The 18,827-nt window shown below is 44.5% G+C and overlaps 1 protein-coding gene across 1 annotated transcript in view; it reads left to right on the top strand.

The window, feature by feature from the left end:
- The window catches only part of LOC306941336 (nesprin-1-like), a 149,346-nt gene that overhangs the window by 125,910 nt on the left and 4,609 nt on the right, over positions 1-18,827 (top strand). The window contains 17 exon segments of the mRNA XM_079526753.1: positions 935-1,090; positions 1,455-1,613; positions 2,215-2,381; positions 6,923-7,085; positions 8,740-8,927; positions 9,365-9,515; positions 11,090-11,272; positions 11,672-11,809; positions 12,216-12,407; positions 12,891-13,203; positions 15,266-15,399; positions 15,768-15,784; positions 15,786-15,886; positions 16,082-16,293; positions 17,145-17,351; positions 17,866-17,994; positions 18,398-18,676. Of these exon segments, the coding sequence (XP_079382879.1) occupies positions 935-1,090; positions 1,455-1,613; positions 2,215-2,381; positions 6,923-7,085; positions 8,740-8,927; positions 9,365-9,515; positions 11,090-11,272; positions 11,672-11,809; positions 12,216-12,407; positions 12,891-13,203; positions 15,266-15,399; positions 15,768-15,784; positions 15,786-15,886; positions 16,082-16,293; positions 17,145-17,351; positions 17,866-17,994; positions 18,398-18,676 (2,889 nt within the window).

Raw genomic sequence — 18,827 nt, 5'->3', positions numbered from 1 at the left:
ATATACTGTGTAGTCATGTTTCATGCATGACATGTCGTCAGCTCCTTTGGGAGAAGAGCTGGGAGAATTGCTGCATAGTAACAGATAGCCACTGCTAGCCTCAGCATCAGCTGATGAGAGAGGGGGTGGGGAGAGTTAGAGAGAAGGAGAGAGAGAGAGAGAGGAGGGGAAGAGCAGAGGCTCTGTATAATCATTTGTATTGCACTAGCCTAGGGAGCATGTGTGTGGCTGCATTATGTGTTGTTGGTGCGTATTGTGTGAATGAGAGATGGCGGCCGGACGTCAAGTCGTTGGGCTACAGCACAGCCCTCACAATGCTGGAGATGTGAGGTTAGGTCTTCTTTCTGTTATCCCTTATCCTTTAGCCTTGAAGACAGCCTTTGTAACACAGGTCATTCTATACAGTGTGGAAAAGACATGCAAAGTTTACAATGCATCTTTAGTGGCAATTTGTCTTGTTGGAATGTAATCTGTTCATGGCCTAATACAGGCTTTTTGTTCAGTATTATTTATTATTTTTATAGTATTCTGACATTGCAAATTCTACTTATTTGTCTCACTGTGGCTAGTTAATTTGTACGATTTCCGAATGTCTGATTGCTCTACTTGGCTTGCAATGTTTAGGGAAAGAAAACAAAATTGCCCCCAGAGGTGGTGGGATAGTGCCTTCGTGCCTGTGTGTGTGTGTGTGTGTGTGTGTGTGTGTGTGTGTGTGTGTGTGTGTGTGTGCGTGTGTGTGTGCGTGCGTGCGTGCGTGCGCGTGTGTGTGTGTGCGCGTGTGTGTGTGTGTGTGTGTGTGTGTGTGTGTGTGTGTGTGTGTGTGTGTGTGTGTGTGTGTGTGTGTGTGTGTGTGTGTGTGTGTGTGTGTGTGTGTGTGTGTGTGTGTGTGTGTGTGTAACCGGTAATAGTATTTGTTTACTGTCATGCGGTGCAGGAGTTAGAGAGCAGCGTGGACGGCTGGACCGATGACATCACTTCCTTGTTCCTGCTGAGGGACTCTTTGGGGGGCGTGGTCAGTGCCGATGACCTCACCGTCCTCCAGGAGCGACTCCAACTCCTACAGCGCCAGTGGGAAGAGATCTGCCACCAGGTAGGACACAGACGCACGCACGCACGCACGCACGCACGCACGCACGCACGCACGCACACACACACACACACACACACACACACACATACACATACGCATGCACACGCATGCACACGCAAACACACATACGGACAAAGATTTTGCAGGCTTTAATAGTATTTGTCCCTTATGAGAACATATTCACCTTTTGGATAACGATTAACTATACTTAAGTATACTTTTGCAGGGTGCATGATCTCAGATTGAGTCCTTAGTGTTTAGTGTCTCTGCATTATCTCTGATACAAAGTGCATGTACTATTGTATACTATCCATTACTAACTGTACTATTTGGGATGGTTTCTCTCGTCCTGTGTCCTTGGCAGCTGTCCCTGCGCAGGCAGCAGGTGAGTGAGAAGCTGAATGAGTGGGCGGTGTTCAACGACAAGAACAAGGAGCTGTGTGAGTGGCTCACCCACATGGAGAGCAGGGTGTCCCAGAATGGAGACATCAGCATCGAGGAGATGATCGAGAAGCTGCGCAAGGTAAGTTCAGCCTTAATGTAACCCTTAAACCTGTTTAGACCTGAGGCCGATAACTCTAAATCAGTAGTTATCGAACTTCCACGTTTTTTCAAAAAACAAAACAATAGCAGATCTACAAGGCAGCGTGGCAGCGTGATTTTTGTACTTTTTCTGTTTTGTCTTTTTGGTTTCTCAAAAGGCCCAATCGAGGCCCAGGTCAAAAGGCCCAATCGAAATGATAGTGATATAGTGACATCACAATATCATCCCCTCCCCTAAACCCTCCCCCTTTATCATACAACAACAGCTGTGGGTGCGGCTTCAGTTCCAGGCATACTTAATGAACTGGTGGGTGTGGCCACATGAAAACATCAGTTTAACACTTTCTGTACACTTTAAAGAATAAAAAATAAAAATACAAAATGTTGGGGGGATGGGATTGGGGGGATCACGGCACTCCATCTTTAATAGTTACAGGGTCCACATTTCTGTGGTCTCTGACTCAGCTGACTGAGGCTGTAGCCAACTTTGACTCGGTTCTTCTCGGGGTGTGTGTGTGTGTGCTGTGTGCGTGTGCGTGTGTGTGTGCGTGTGTGTGTGTGCGTGCGTGCGTGCGTCCCAGGACTACCAGGAGGAGATCAGCGTAGCCCAGGAGAACAAGCAGCAGCTGCAGGTGATGGGGGAACGCCTGGCCAGGTCCAGCCACGACAGCAAGGCTGCCGAGATCCAACACAAACTCAGCAAGGTCGGCGAGCGCTGGCAACATCTCCTGGACCTCATTGCTGCCAGGTGGGTTGTGCAGCATGCAGGCCTCGGCTTTCCTTCTCCCTTCTGGGGGACAGTATGGTAACGCAAGATCATGGAAATCCTTGGCTTCCCTGTTTTGGTCATTATACTGTAGGTACCAAAATAACATCAATATATCAAAACTTGGTCAGAAATTGTCTGAAAATGTAAAAATTTGCGAATGTACAAGCTCACATCGCATCACGATACAATGTGTGTTGTAAGCTTTTATATCAGCTACTTTTTGCTATTTGTAAATTTTCGTACAAGGAAGTATAGGGCTGAAGCAAGAGCAGAGCAGATGGCCAACATTGAAGCTACCGAGCCTACCGGTCAAAGCTGCCCGTGTGTGCATATAGCACAAGTAAAACATTGAGCGTTGGTGGTCATTTCGAAAAAAATGCAGAAGTAGAGCGTTCGTAAAGGGTGCTTCAAAAACGCCACTGAGCAACCTCCATTGAAATGAATAGCAGGGGCTGTCGCTCCCGGGCCAGCTCTCCATCCTTTATAACTCTATGGGCTTTTTCATTAGATGGTGGGCCAGAACATAATCAATGCTTCATTTAAGAACTGGAACTTTGACTGACCATCTCAAACTTTTTAAATTCAAGTAACCCCAGATTGATATCCACCCCCCACACTGGGTTGGACGCTAACCCAGTGTTAGAGGATTCATTAATGGCCAAATGGTTGTATTGCTGAAGGACTGTTTGATGGTGAAACATCGAGTTTTCTGTTTTTTTTAAGGTAGCAGTTAGAGGAGATATTTTACAACCTTGTCTTTCTTTGGTGTCTGAGATCAAGGTCAATGAGGACTGCTTATTTACTTTATTTGTGAGCAATTCCTTGTTCTTTTTCGTTAATTACAATGTGCATGTACAGTACATGAAATACTTAACATGATCTCAAATTCATTAATTTACCCGTTTTACATTCATATTCATCCTCTTTATTTCCCTCCCTTGTGAGTGGTTTTACCCCTTCCCATTCCCCCCATCATGTTAGACCCCACATCCGTTGTTGACTTTTGAAAGGTGAGAAACGAACCATTGCAAACAGTGTGACCTCGTTTGGCCAGTGTGAATGTGTGAGTGTGCGACCCTTTTCAAAGTCAGATTTCCTAACTGCACCGTGTGTTCATCTCACCCATCGAGCAGTGCATCACTCCTCCTAGTAGAGGTTTCTGAATTGTTAGCATGCAGAGCCCTGACTGCGTTTGTTGCCATAGTTTCCCATCTGATATTCAAACACACATGGCAAATGAATTATTCCCACAATGCCGCTGAGGCATTTCCTGAGGTCACAGTTATAGCATCAGTGGGGCGTCCATTCAGTAGTAAAAGAAAACAAAGGACCAGCCCCATGCCTTTGTACATGCTACTATGTTACTCGTCATTGACTTTTGAATTGTTTAGTAGTTTAGTATAAAGTGAGCGATAATTAATTCTTAATAATTATACATTATTCATTTTCCATTATTTTGTTTAGATAGTATTTTTCTTTGACCCAACCCTAGACTCTTTTCATCTCCGGCTGTTGACCTCAGGGAATGGGACGGAGGAGGCGTAGAGAAGGAGAGGGATTGTTAGGGAGAGGAAGAGGGAGGGACAGTCAGTGACCTCATGGAGACAGACAGCTGCATGATGCCTCTCAGTCTCTGACTTCAACAAAAACAACCAGACAAGAAGTCACTTTGACGCCTCGTCAAACGAACAGCGCTTCGACCCTTTTCAATTCGGAGACATCCTACAGTAGCTAATCTCTGTGGATGTTTGTCTTCTTTTCTCCTTATCTGATGAATGGATATTTTATTCCGTTAGAAGAACATTTTTTATTGGAACGCGTTCCTGCTCACTCCCTGTGCAGTCCGCTGCTGTGATTTGTATGCATGGATCTTGGGAGTCTGGGCTGCAGTTCAAGCTCGCTATATACATGCGCACATTTGCCGTATGACATTCCAGCCATGGGCCACCTCTGTGGCACATGCCTCTGACTGTAAGTCCTGTTTTAGAAACAGCAGCAGTTGTCACTCTCAGCCCCCCCCCCCCCCCCCCCCCCCCCCCACACACACACACACACACACAACTGTTTTTTTTGTTTTTTTTTACTCGGAGGGCAGCAGTTGATAAGTCACACTTGTGCACACTTGTGAACCCCCCAAGCCAAGGGACAGAGAAAGTATCATTTGCAAGGCTTAGACAAAAGAGAAGGGAGCTTGGATATAGCTCCTCTGTTGTTAGCTTTGACTTTGGGAACTTGGGAATTCACCCCCATGGTTCTGGACTTAGGGACGGATAATATGGCAGGATGTCCAATCGACGACTCAGATCTGCCGGAGTGTGACTGCGATGTCAACAGGCAGGACAATCTTGGAACTTTATGCTTTGAATTGTTGTTTTTGAAGATAGTATAGCTGAGCTGTTGTGTTTGCCAGGTTTGCTTTGTGAAGTAAAGTTAAAGCAGTGGGATTTACTTGGATGGCATCAGAATCACTATGTTGTATAAAGTTAGTCCAATTCCTACCTGCAGGACACCGAGAATGAAATCTGATTCATCCAGGGGCACACTGTTGTTGCTGCCTGTCAGATCATTATTTTAGCTTTGTGTACAGATCCTCAGTATTGTGCTGAAATATCCTTTGCCTTTGGGAAATGGTGTGTACTGTACCAGACTTTGGTTAAATAATATTAGGGGATTTGCCACTCAAAGTATAGCCATTCATTAGTCTAATGTGCAACATTGTTTTCTCACTCAACAGTAAACAAACCAGTGTATACAGTGTATCTGCACGTTTCTAAACTTGCAATTTCCTTTAAGACCTTTTTAATACCAAATTGACCAAATTGTCAAATATTACATAAGAAAGAGGCAAACATGATCAGCTATTTTCACAATATGTGTGTCAAACTCTTTCTACAATTCCAAGTTCTTGTCAGGGTGGGGGGGGGGGGGGGCTCCCTGTAGTTCTTAGTCCAGGTGTTATGGGATATTATTGTATTGTTTGCGATTGTGTACATTCATTGTGTTGAATCATGTGTTGATGTGTTATTACTGTGTATTGTTGTTCATGGATTATTGTATCTTTGGCTCTGCTCTGGGGGGTCGTTGATATCAAAGCTGTGTCTCGGTGCACAGATAATCGGAGATATCAAATGTGATATCAGACCTGTGTCTCGGTACGCAGATTATCTGATATCACATGAGCAGAGCCACACCGCCATACTAACATGCAATAGCTTTGCAATAAATGGTTTATGGTCAATCTGAGCTGAAGTGTCTCAATGAAGTAGTGTAGATGTACATTGCATGATGATGTGAGACACATAAAGCAGGCTGGCATATGTCCAGGCATGGTATTCTGATGATGACAGCTCCATGGACACTCCAATGTGGTGTAAATCATACAGATACAGTATGGCGCCAGATCCGTGGCGTGCTGCTGTTTGCATACAAGCTGCAGCAAATATGTGTCTAAAGTCATACTGACCTGTTAAATGTGTCCCGCAGTAGCACACTGAAGTCATCCTAATTAGTCTGTGCAATGAAAGAATGGCTTTGAATGTTTGCCTACATTCTTGACAAATTCCTCTGGTGAGACTTGAGAGTCATGTGTCTGCAAATTTGGGGTTGGGTGTTAACATTTGGCTGCTTTGACACTGGCAGTTGTTGTAACACAGTAGATGCATTGCTAAAGAAGACCTATTAGAGCTTATTTACAGGTCCAAAATTGTTACCAGTTGTTGTGTGTGTAGGAGACTAGATTGAAATATCTCCCTCCAAACCCATGTCTAAATAAATCCATGGCGCCTCAAACCTCCAAATATTCACTCGGCTCTAAAATAATAAGCTGAAGTGTCATATTACTGATTGCAGTGTTCAGTGTTTGTGTTTCCATATTGCTGAATGGAGATTTGATTATCGCTTAGATACTTTTAATACTAATACTACTATGTTGAATGAAAGCACACAGGTTTATCATGCTTAGCATTAATTATTTTCACCATTATCAGATTTCCAAACCTAGCTAAAGTACAGTTAGTGGCTTGCATTGCATGTTGCTATGCTGAATGCCATTGTGCCAAGTGTGTTACAACCACTCTGTGTGATATTTCCTCCTCAGGATCATGGTTTTAGTGAACAGGATTGATCTCTTGCCAGAGGTGATTGTCTATACGTTTGGGTAGTGAAATATTTGTTTTGTTTTGTTCTTGTCGGATGGTGTAACAGAACTGGAAAGCAGTACATCTCTCTGTGTGAACTGGTGGTATACTGTACATGTTACTTACTCTGTCTGTCTGTCTGTCTGTCTGTCTGTCTGTCTGTCTGTCTGTCTGTCTGTCTGTCTGTCTGTCTGTCTGTCTGTCTGTCTGTCTGTGTCTGTGTCTCTCTCTCTGTGTCTCTCTCTCTCTCTCTCTCTCTCTCTCTCTCTCTCTCTCTCTCTCTCTCTCTCTCTCTCTCTCTCTCCCTCTCCCTCTCCCTCTCCCTCTCCCTCTCTCTCTCCCTCTCCCTCTCCCTCTCCCTCTCTCTCTCTCCCTCCCTCCCAGGGTCAAGAAGTTGAGGGAGACCCTGGTGGCTGTGCAGCAGTTGGACAAGAACATGAGCAGCCTGCGCTCCTGGCTGGCTCACATCGAGACAGACCTGTCCAGGCCCATCGTTTATGACACCTGTGACGACCTGGAGATCCAGAGGAAACTCAACCAGCAGCAGGTACTGAGGGACCAGCAGACCAAACAATAATGATCATGGAGGCATGATAGCAGTAGCACAAGGTTTTGGTTAACTTTAGTGGCTGGTGGATTTCAATATTCATCAGCTGATATCACAGTTTTGATAAATTTGGGTTTGCAATTAAAAGGAAGAACCTTCAAAGAATACAATATGAAGCCACCACAAAATGTGATTACAAATGTTTCTATTTTTTTAAAGTATAAACCTCCATATTCTGATAATCATTGCTATGGAGTGTTTGCTCCGTAATGTGTGTCTCCCCGTCTTTCAAGCTCTTTAATTAGCATAATATAAATGTTCAGATGCGTCACTCACTAGGATTAGCCTTTCTGTATCAGCTTACATTTCATACCAATACCAATTTTGTTTCATCTCTTCTAATTTCACTCGTTTATCCTGTATTAGTTCTCTCTCCTGCTTGGCTAAAATTGGTATCCCGACCTGTTAACTAAAGACCTGGAAAGACGGGGAGACTGCTACTGAACAAACACTCTATAGCACGCTCTCCGCCCATCTTCCCTCCCGCAAACACGGGCCAGTTGTGTTCTTATAGACGCTTGGCCAAGCCAGACGCTTCACGATGGATTTAACTTGTAGACTCCACAGTTTACTCCTGTGCCACCCGAGCGCCCATTCCACAGTTGAGTTTCCTATAGTAGCAAATAGCAATGATCTCGGAATATAGAGCTGTTTAACATTTATTTTAACAAAAACATATCACTTACACCAACTTTTAATTTGTGTGAATTTCAGCCTCTGTGGGGGGTATTTAAATGCAAATATCATGACCAATGGCATTGCAATGGCATTGCAATGAACATCAATGATGACGTTTAGGTGAAAAAAGAACAGAAAAAATAATAATTAATTCATTAATTAATTCAATATGTTGTATTATTGCAACGCTGGGTGTTACAGGGTTAATTGGTTAATTGTATTTTATTTACTCACTGTATGCACACAACTTGGATAGACATGCAGACAAATACACATTTGTTCTTACATAATGTTACGCAAGAATATTGTGAGAGAAGAGAACGTGACTCACAAGCTGGCTAGAATAGAAACACGCGAACACTTGAGCAGAACAAAATGAGGAAACTACACTGGGAGAGTAGTACTACAGTACGGCTCATGTAGCCTACTGTATCTCTGGCTATTTGACTTGAGGTAGATCGAATGGCTCTCTCTCCGTATCCTTCTGCCAAGAGACGCAGGTCTAAATCAGAACCGGAGTCTGAGAACCTAGTGACCTATTTCCTCTCCATAGCTGGAGTTCACCACACGTGCACTTCCTACAGTGTTATACAGCATTCAGTGTCTCATTGCAGACAGACCAAGTCACACAATCAGTTCATTGTGTGTCTGTTGCCCAAGGATGTGTTAAATAAACACAACGGATGACATTGCAAAAGGCCGATGTTTCTTTTTGTTCCAGACTAAACAAATCCATAGCCTTTTAGTTCGTTTTCATCCGTTGTTTTGTTGAGTTGTTTGCCTTTTTATTTTATTGACTTTATTCTGAAGGTTTTAGTGAGGTTTATTGGCACTGTGCAAGTCTTTACGCTAAAATGCCTTTATTTGCATTTTAACGTTTTAACGAGCATTTATTTGAAATATTCCTCCTCTCCAGGACCTGCAGAGGGACATAGAGAAGCACAGCACGGGAGTGGCGTCCGTGTTGAACCTGTGTGAGGTGTTGCTGCACGACTGTGACGCCTGCTCCACAGAGACGGAGTGTGACTCCATCCAGCAGGCCACCAGGGGTCTGGACCGTCGCTGGAGAAACATCTGCGCAATGTCCATGGAGAGGAGGCTCAAGTCAGTCTTCCTTCTTTGGATGAACAACGCTATAATGTCTCTACACTGTACACGAACATAATGCACACTGTACATGGGTCTCCTTCTTCACTCAACCACTTTGTTTACACTGTGTACAGGACACAAGAATTGGTTTTGTGGTCAAGGTGCAGGAATGTGAAACAATAACACAGTTTGGTACAGTAGCATCTCATTGTTTAAGTTGAATTTATAAGTGAAATTGGTACTTTTCAGGATACTCTTAGGTTATTTAAAATTGTATAAAATGTAATTAGATTAAATATAAACGTGGCATCAAGGTGGCGTAAAGCCTTGGCCTGGTGGGGATATGACTAAACCAGGGAGGAAAAAACCACAAATTATATTCAGTACATACGCAATACACTACAGTATATTAAAAGTTCCTTCTCTCATATTCTACATATGTTTCTGTGCAGGATTGAGGAAACGTGGCGACTATGGCAGAAGTTTCTTGACGATTTCTCCAGGTTTGAGGAGTGGCTGAAGACATCGGAGAGGACGGCAGCTCTGCCCAACTCCTCTGGAGTCCTATACACTGTCGCCAAGGAGGAGCTGAAAAAGTTTGAGGTGTGTTTACTACAATAACAGTTTCATTAAGCACTAAAAACCTACTAGATGTACTTACAGTAATTGAGCGTTGTCCCCCTGGGCTGTATTCAAACCCATGTGAAGTGAGGGGCGCTCTTATCATCGTACCATCGTATCATCATGACATAACATGTCGATTTGCTCAGACATATGACGTAAATTCAATGTCATTTAATTGAATGTTTGGGAGGATGAAGCACCTTCGTCCTAATGCTCCCACTCCACGTTCCCCACCGACAGGCACCATATCCCGTAGGGGGATCACCCTCTCCACCCATCTTCCCACCTGCAAACACGGGCCAGTTGTGACACTTGGCCAAGCCAGACGCTTCACGATGGATTTTACCTTGTAGACTCCACAGTTGTGGGCAGGTTCTTTACTTCTGTGCCACCCAACCTTTCCACAGGGCTCTATACTAGACCCTCTAGTATTTCCTTCTACACCAAATAATAATAATAATAATAATAATAATAATAAGCCTCCGGAGGCACCGTCTGAGTTTGTGTTGGGTCTCATTCAGCCGGCATCTTCCGGTGGTGCGTCTTTGTTTTCATTCCTACTAACAACAAACTATAGGTGTTGTAACGGGAGTTGCCGACAGATTCAGCTGCGGAGCTCTGAATCTGTTTTGAGAGATTAGGGTCAAGTGGTTAAAGACTACAGAGGACTGAGTGTATGCAAAAATCTGAGTTTGTACTGTACATGTATGAGTGGTTATGATTAGTGAGAGTGAGGGAAGCAAGCATGTGAGAGAAAAAGACCATTTACATTTATAAAAAAATCACACCCGTGTGAACTGAGTGGTGTAAGGTATAGCCTGTCTGACGTAATGAAATCATGTCTGACGTAATGAAATCACACCCGGGTGAACAGGGTGAACATAGCAACCATGCTCATTTTTTCTGCACTAACAAAGCCAGTTGTAGGAAATCACACCCGGATGAACAGGGTGAACATAGCAACCATGCTCATTTTTTCTGCACAACAAAGCCAGTTGTAGGAGTGGTTTACACCACTCAAAAACCTCTTGGATTGACTATAGATCTGAGACAGACACAGCCTCTCGAGGTAGTAGAGAGAGAATCAGAGAGGGAGAGACAGGGGCGGGGGGGAGGAGTGTCATATTACTGAAACCCGTCTGTGCTGGTCTGCTCAGCTGCAGATGCTACAGTCCATCATCAGGCACGTGCACATTCCTGGTAGCTGATTGTGTGTGTGGTCTGGGCCCTGCTTATGCTAGAGAGAGATTACAGCTTATAACACCAGTACTTGACCCATTGAGAGTGCGTGCGTGCGTGCGTGCGTGCGTGCGTGCGTGGTGCGTGCGTGCGTGCGTGCGTGCGTGCGCAGAATTCATGTCTGCATACATTTTCAATGTTGCTTGTTTTCGGGATTGAATACATGTTTAGTATTGAAAGGATCATTTAGCATATCTGTGTCAGTACGGCTTCTATATTCCTAGCTATAACTTTGTGTGTGTGTGTGTGTGTGTGTGTGTGTGTGTGTGTGTGTGTGTGTGTGTGTGTGCGTGTGCGCGTGCGTGTGTGTTTAGGCCTTCCAGCGACAGGTGCAGGAGTGCCTGACCCAGCTGGAGCTGATCAATAAGCAGTACCGCCGCCTGGCCCGGGAGAACCGCACCGACTCCTCGTGCCGCCTCCGAGAGATGGTGCACAACGGGAACAGGAGATGGGACAACCTCCAGAAGAGAGTGGCCTCCATCCTACGCAGACTCAAGGTACTGTACTGGGGAGGGTATACAGTACATACTGTAGGTATTTTACATCCTGGACGGTTGAAGGACCATGAGATCAAGACAGGGCAGTTGTTAACAAACCACTCTACCAGTGGTATATCTACCAGTCGATATATACGACACGTCCCAGACATGTTGAAAACATTCGTATACCGTCTAATTCCATTATACCATTTAATTTGGTGACCACGCATGTGCGTATATACATGTGCAAGTTGTGTGTGTGCAGGGAATAATTATGGTAGTATACTCTCCGAAAAATCATAGAACACACCACTGCACTCTACCCCCTTATTTACTTAGTTATTAATTCATGGGGATTTAATTGGGTATGGTTTGCAATCAACATGTTTTTGCTTGTTTCGCTCCCTCTGTGTGCAGCACTTTATCAGCCAGAGAGAGGAGTTTGAAACGGCCCGAGACAGCATCCTGGTGTGGCTGACTGAGATGGACCTGCAGCTCACCAACATTGAACACTTCTCTGAGTGCGACGTTCAGGCTAAGATCAAACAGCTCAGGGTAAGAGTGACCTAGAACAGTAGACATAACATACTCTGAACAACAACATATAAAGTCTGAAGCATTGTGATGTTTGTATTATCTGGTGTTTATTTTAGCTGCTGCAAATCTTCTCTTCTCTTCTCTTCTCTTCTCTTCTCTTCTCTTCTCTTCTCTTCTCTTCTCTTCTCTTCTCTTCTCTTCTCTTCTCTTCTCTTCTCTTCTCTTCTCTTCTCTTCTCTTCTCTTCTCTTCTCTTCTCTTCTCTTCTCTTCTCTTCTCTTCTCTTCTCTTCTCTTCTCTTCTCTTCTCTTCTCTTCTCTTCTCTTCTCTTCTCTTCTCTTCTCTTCTCTTCTCTAATAATATCATCTAATTACACATCTCCATTCTAAACATCATGTTTGTATGTGTACGTGTGTTTTCTTCAGGCTTTCCAGCAGGAGATCTGTCTGAACACAGCGAAGATAGAGCTGGTATTCAGGCAGGGCGAGACCCTGATAGACAAGAGTGAACCTCTGGATGCTGCCGTCATAGAAGAAGAGCTAGAGGAACTACAGAGGTACTGCCAGGAGGTCTTCGGAAGAGTCGAAAGATACTACAAGAAACTCACACGGCTGCCGGTGAGTGTAGTGGTGCAGGGATATGCTGCACCCATATGCTATCTATAAGCATATAGCTAGACATTGACCTTTTACCCATTTGGAAAATTAAAAAAATTAAAACCAATTGCACAGATCTTGACCCTATTCCATCTCATCTGCCATGTTTGATCCTCCAAATCCGATTAAAATGGTTGTCACTGAGACAGACAGACAGACAGACAGACAGACAGACAGACAGACAGACAGAAGGTTAATATAGTCCTATACAGTCCATAAACAATTATATGTATAAATGTACAGTACAGTCTATGATCATTGAATACAGTATACTAAATATTAGAACTTTGTTCTTCCTTTCCTTTCCTTTCCTTTCCTTTCCTTTCCTTTCCTTTCCTTTCCTTTCCTTTCCTTTCCTTTCCTTTCCTTTCCTTTCCTTTCCTTTCCTTTCCTTTCCTTTCCTTTCCTTTCCTTTCCTTTCCTTTCCTTTCCTCCCCCTCCCAGCTGGCTGATGACGACCTGGATGGTTCGGACAGGGAGCTGGACATGGAGGAAGGAGGTGATCTCTCGGAGCTCCAGTGGTGCGACCCCTCCCTCCCCCGGCCCTCCAGCCGGCAGGCCTCGGGCGCGGCGGTCCTTGGCCGGGCCGATCGCTCGGGCCGAGGCACCCCGGCCAGCGTGGACTCCATCCCCATGGAGTGGGACCACGACTACGACCTGAGCAGAGACCTGGAGAGCAGCGAGGTCAGAGGCCAGGGCCGGCGGGGTCAGGAGCAGGAGGATGAGTATCTCAGGACGACTGCTGCTGTGCTGTCAGGTGTGTGTCTGTGTGTGCAAGGACAGCATTACATAAAGCAGATTATGCTGCCAAGCCAGAATACATACCGGTATTGCTGGTTTTGATTTGCTGTATATTCTACAGTTTTATTTACAGTTTCAATCATGGATGATCTCTATTACCATTATTATACAACAGGTCGTTTCGAGGAAGCAATCTGATTGGTTGAAACAGCCATCTAGCCGTGCTTAAACGAGCTGGATGGGGAATGCCTAATCAACATAACATACAACAAAATAACATAAACTGTGCTGAGTTGCGCTGCTCTCCCAGAGCAGAGCTGGCTGGGTTGCTAGGCTAGCGATTTTCTTGGGACATTTTCGGTCGTAGTGGCTACATCTGTCATTCAAGAATTGTGATTTGTTTTTGGAAAATCTTGGTTATAATGAAATTGAGTTGACGTGTTTTTTAAGGGTAACTGTTGTATAATCGCAACATTACACTCGAGGGTGTACTTTACCATCATTAATGGCACTTCTGTGCTGCCTACGGAACTGGCCTATCGGCTTGTTCCTGCAGCAATGCAGGCATGCCATTAATGACGGTAAAGCACACCCTCTTGTATAATATTGCTTAATTAAGGCAGAACTATATCACTTTTTGAGTGGTGTAAACCAGGGGTTCTCAACCCGTGGGTCGCGACCCCTCGGGGGGTCGCCAAATTATTTTGGGGGGTCCCCACATATAGTACACATAGTGTATACATACACCTTCCCTAATGGATATCTGGTTTCAGTATTTATTTATGGTGTATTGTCTCTATTATTAGGGTTATTGTAGCAGGCAATTTATATTGGGGGTCGGGAGGGGGCGGGGCGGGGGTCCCGAGACGTTGCCAAAGCATTTTCGGGGGTCCCCGGCCAAAAACGTTGAGAACCCCTGGTGTAAACCACTCCTACAACTGGCTTTGTTAGTTTGTCTGTCTGTCTGTTCGTACCAAAAAATGAGCATGGTTGCTATGGTCACCCAGTTCACACGGGTGTGATTTCATTATGTCAGACATTACGTCAGACCACAGCTGATCAGTCTATATAAGACCTTACACCACTCAGTTCACACAGGTGTGATTTTTTTAAAATGAATAGAATGTAATTTTGTCCATCTGTATGATAGAGTATGTTAATACAGTATAACTTATACAATTGGGGTCATGGGGTGGTTGTATTTTGTCTCCCTGCTCTTCTATTGAGAATTTTTTTTGACCTGATTCAATTTATCCCCAGAGCAAGCAGGCAGGCTCTTCATAAATCATAAATGGTATAAATGTCAGCATTTGCGCAGGAAACCGGGTTAAAATTTGGGGTAGAAGAGGAAAGTTACATGCAGTGCAGCTAAAGTTCCAGTATAATTTGTACCAAAAGAAGACTAAGCAAACAACAGATAAGCAACATGACACACATTATTAAGTGGTGTGTTGTATGTGTCTTTTTCCCAGATGTAGTTATCCCAGAGAGCCCAGAGGCCTATATAAAACTGACTGAAAACACACTGAGATCTTCCTCTGGTAGGCAACGTCAACGCCCCCTTGTGGTTCCACATGTAATGCATTCAAAAGGCACCACTACCTCTGACCAATGACCATAGCATGCTAATAAGGAATGTTGCGAGCTCACATGGTGTGCCTAAACAAACGACTAACGAGCACCTGTATATTGGGAAAGATATCATACCGTACCATGTCCATAGGCAAACATCACTTAAATTGCATGTTCATCTGGCAAACGAAGTTGGGCAAAAGTGTCCAAAGCATGCATCATTGCATGCGAAGGTCTGATTCACCGAATGCTTAATCTCAACCATCATGTTATTATTTTTTTTTTGTTTAGCTGCAGTTTATTAGCTTTTTCCCCCCATTTGCTGCTCATATTAATGTTTAATCATCTTAAAACATGACTCCTCTACCATGATACTTCATTCTCATAGATGTCATATGAACGCATGCTTCTGTAGTACCTTCAGTCTTTGCATCAGTCTATTTCAACAGCATGCCAAAGTAAGACTGTACATGTTGTGAGACTACCTTATGCTGACTCCTGTGCAGGTGAGCCAGGCCAGTTGGAGGCCCACCTGAGACAGCTGGACCAGGCTCTGGATGCAGGACGCTACCAGCTGCAGCAGAGAGAGGCCATGCTCCACAGCTCCAGCCCTGAGCGGGACTCCACATACATGGGCTATGTGAGTCTTGTTGACCCTAGCTGCATGCACAGCATACATTAGCATACACTAGGTATTCTGTCTAAAAGGCTTTCTGTGGCCTTCTATGACCAAGACAAAATGAAATACAGTATATCACTGGTTTGAAGCAGTTTTATGTTTTTATGATGATGATGATGATTATTATTGTTATTATTGTGGTTTGGCTTATTTATGACTTTTATATCTAGCATTTGTTATCACTTTAACACTGGCATCACCTTTTTGGGTGAATAATATTATATTACTATGTGAACATTTCCAAGACATTTTCAAAAGTATCAGCTTTGCTATTTTTGAATGTCACTTCACAGTAGTAACAGTAAGTAAAACTACTAATGTTATCATAGATGCGTCTGATGGGTGAGTCGTGGCAGTATTGATGCAGTGAAGAGAGTAGAAGGTGAACTCACTGATGATGACATGCCTGGACTCACCAACCCCACCAGCACAGACTCACAGAGTGCAGGTCAGTTGCACGCACGCACGCACGCACGCACGCACGCACGCACGCACGCACGCACGCACGCATGCACGCACGCACGCACACACGCACGCACGCACGCACGCACGCACGCACAAAGACTCATGGTATTGTAACATCATTGCAAGCGGGCTGCTATAACTTTAACATGTTGCTGTCAACACCTTTCTCTCCATTCAGGTGTAATTGAGCGCTGGGAGCTGATCCAGGCTCAGTCTTTGAGCGAGAAGCACAGGCACAAGCAGAACCTGCAGCAGTGGCAGCAGCTGATCTCAGACCTGCAGACAATGAGGGCCTGGCTGGGCCAGTCTGAGGCTGAACTCAGCCAGCTCAGAGGACTGGACCTCAGCACGGATATACACACCATCCAGGACAGAATCAAGAAGCTCAAGGTGTGTGTGTGTGTGTGTGTGTGTGTGTGTGTGTGTGTGTGTGTGTGTGTGTGTGTGTGTGTGTGTGTGTGTGTGTGTGTGTGTGTGTGTGTGTGTGTGTGTGTGTGTGTGTGTGTGTGTGTGTGTGTGTGTGTGTGTGTGTGTACGCAGACACTGACCTGAATACTGTAGTTTCAAACACCTATTATTTCTCTGAGCTCTCATGCACGCACGCACGCACACACACGCACATCTTTGACGTGCTGTCCCTGTCAGCACTCAGCACCCAGTGTATCATCTAGAACTGTTAACGACCAGCACTGTTACGGCCGTAAACAGTGCTGTAAAGTCGACAGTACAGGTACACAGCTTTGTTACACATGTATACATGACTCAGTATCAGATACATGTCAACTAATATTAGCTCCTTACCACTACAACAACAAGCTAACCAAGAGTCTAACAGAACCAGAACCTGTCCTGAACCCATGAAGTTCTGTGACGTATGTTTTGTTTCTTTGTTTACCTTTCAATTATAATTATAATAATATATATGAAGAAGATACGCCATACAAAATAATTAAAAAAAAAGCATCTAAAAAGCAAAAAAAGAAAAAAAATTACTGTAGAACTGCTATTTTCACTATTTTAGAAAGATTTGTTGTACCCTTTGTTTCACAATGCAAATGAGTCATCATAATTATCATTATACGTTCGGACAGGACACCACTACAAAATGAAGTAATAATGCACTATATATATAGTGATTTTTGACAAACATACACACGGATATAGTCACACAACTAATGAGACATTACATTACTCATGTTATGTTTTTATTGTTTTCACGTATTCCTGTCTCTTCTGGCCAGGAGCTGCAGAAGAGTCTGGATGGCCACAAGTCAGAGGTGCTGTCAATCAACCTGAGCAGTGCCGATTTCCTCCAATCGGAGCCTGACTCTGAGGAGGCGTGGGCGCTGAGGGACGCGCTGAAGGAGATGAACTCTCGCTGGGACAGGCTGGGTGCCTCTCTAGAGGCCTGGAGGGAGGAGCTACAGAGGGCACTGATGCAGTGTCAGGTACCTTAGTCCACGCACGCACGCACGCACGCACGCACGCACGCACGCACGCACGCACACACACACACACACACACACACACACACACACACACACACACACACACACACACACACACACACACACACAGCCACACACACACAGCCACACACACACAGCCACACACACACACACACACACACACGCACACACACAATCCAATGCTCACACACTCTCACTCTCTCTTTCTCTCTCTCTCTCTCAATCTCTCGCTCTCATTGCCTAATCTAAAAAAGCAGGTGTGCTTTGTTTTATACACTTAGCGTTGTTGCGTACAGAGGCTCTCAGTTGAATATTGTAAACGCTTATAGATGGATAAAATGTACTTTAAAAGCAATGAATGATAGTTGCAGGCTTGCAGCCTATGTACCAAACCTAGTTGCAGGCTTGCAGCCTATGTACCAAACCCCTCTATTGCCGCCATGTGCATACGGTCAGATCCATACAATGTCTACTGTCATCTCCCCACCTTAAGGAGTTCCATGAGATGAGCCATGGGTTGCTCTTGTGGCTGGAGAACATCGACCGCAGGAGAAACGAGGTGGTGCCCATCCCTCCCAAACTGGATCGTAAAACATTACTAGCTCATCACAGAACACTGATGGTATGTCTGTCCATCCAATACTGTAGAGCGTACTGTCCAAGCTACACTGTTTTAAAGCTTTCATGACCTACATTTTCATTGATTTTTGTTTTTGTTTTTATGATCACACCCAAACAACCTGAACTTTGAACATTCAGTGGATTTTCTGTAGTCTGGGGTTTTCTCTGTGTGGTGTGATCTGATTCTGAAGCCTTGAAATGAAAAAAATAACAATTTGCCAACAGACGTCAATGTTCAAAGTTCAGGTTTTTTGGGTGAAAGAAGAAAAACAAAATGATGTCACCATAACTTTAAGTTTTTTCCTATTTCTGCTGAATGCCAGTGTCTGTGACTAATATTACGGCAAGACCATTGGTTAGAAAAACACATTTTAATCTCCATTTTTATATATCCATATCCCCAGCAAATCAAGAGTGAGCTGCTGGACTCTCAGCAGAAGGTGACCTCCCTCCAGGAACTGTCAGCTCAGCTGCTGGTTCACACTCAGTCCCAGAGTGTCCTACTTCAGTCCCCAGCTTCAGAGCTGCAGACCCTGGCACACACACAGGCCCAGGGCAGCGAGCGTCTGGAGGCCCAGGAGAAGGTGCACGTGATCTGGAACAGGCTGAGGCTGCTCCTGAGGGAGGTCAGCGCTGACCTGGAGGGTCTAGAGAGGAGGCTGGAGAACACTGACACACACAAGGTCAGAGACACACTCCACGCTTTTTGAGTATCCTGAAGGTTGCTGCTAACAGTTAAACTAGGTTTTTTTAGAGCGGTTTCTCCCAAAGTCTGATCAAATGGATGTGTCTGTTGTAAACTTTCCTGTTAAATAACATTTCCTCCTCGGTTAA

This window comes from Electrona antarctica (genome assembly GCF_951216825.1).
Source record: "Electrona antarctica genome assembly, chromosome: 17".
Lineage (NCBI taxonomy): Eukaryota > Metazoa > Chordata > Actinopteri > Myctophiformes > Myctophidae > Electrona > Electrona antarctica.
Note: the sequence above shows the minus strand (reverse complement) of the source record. Positions and strands in the feature narration are given on the sequence as shown.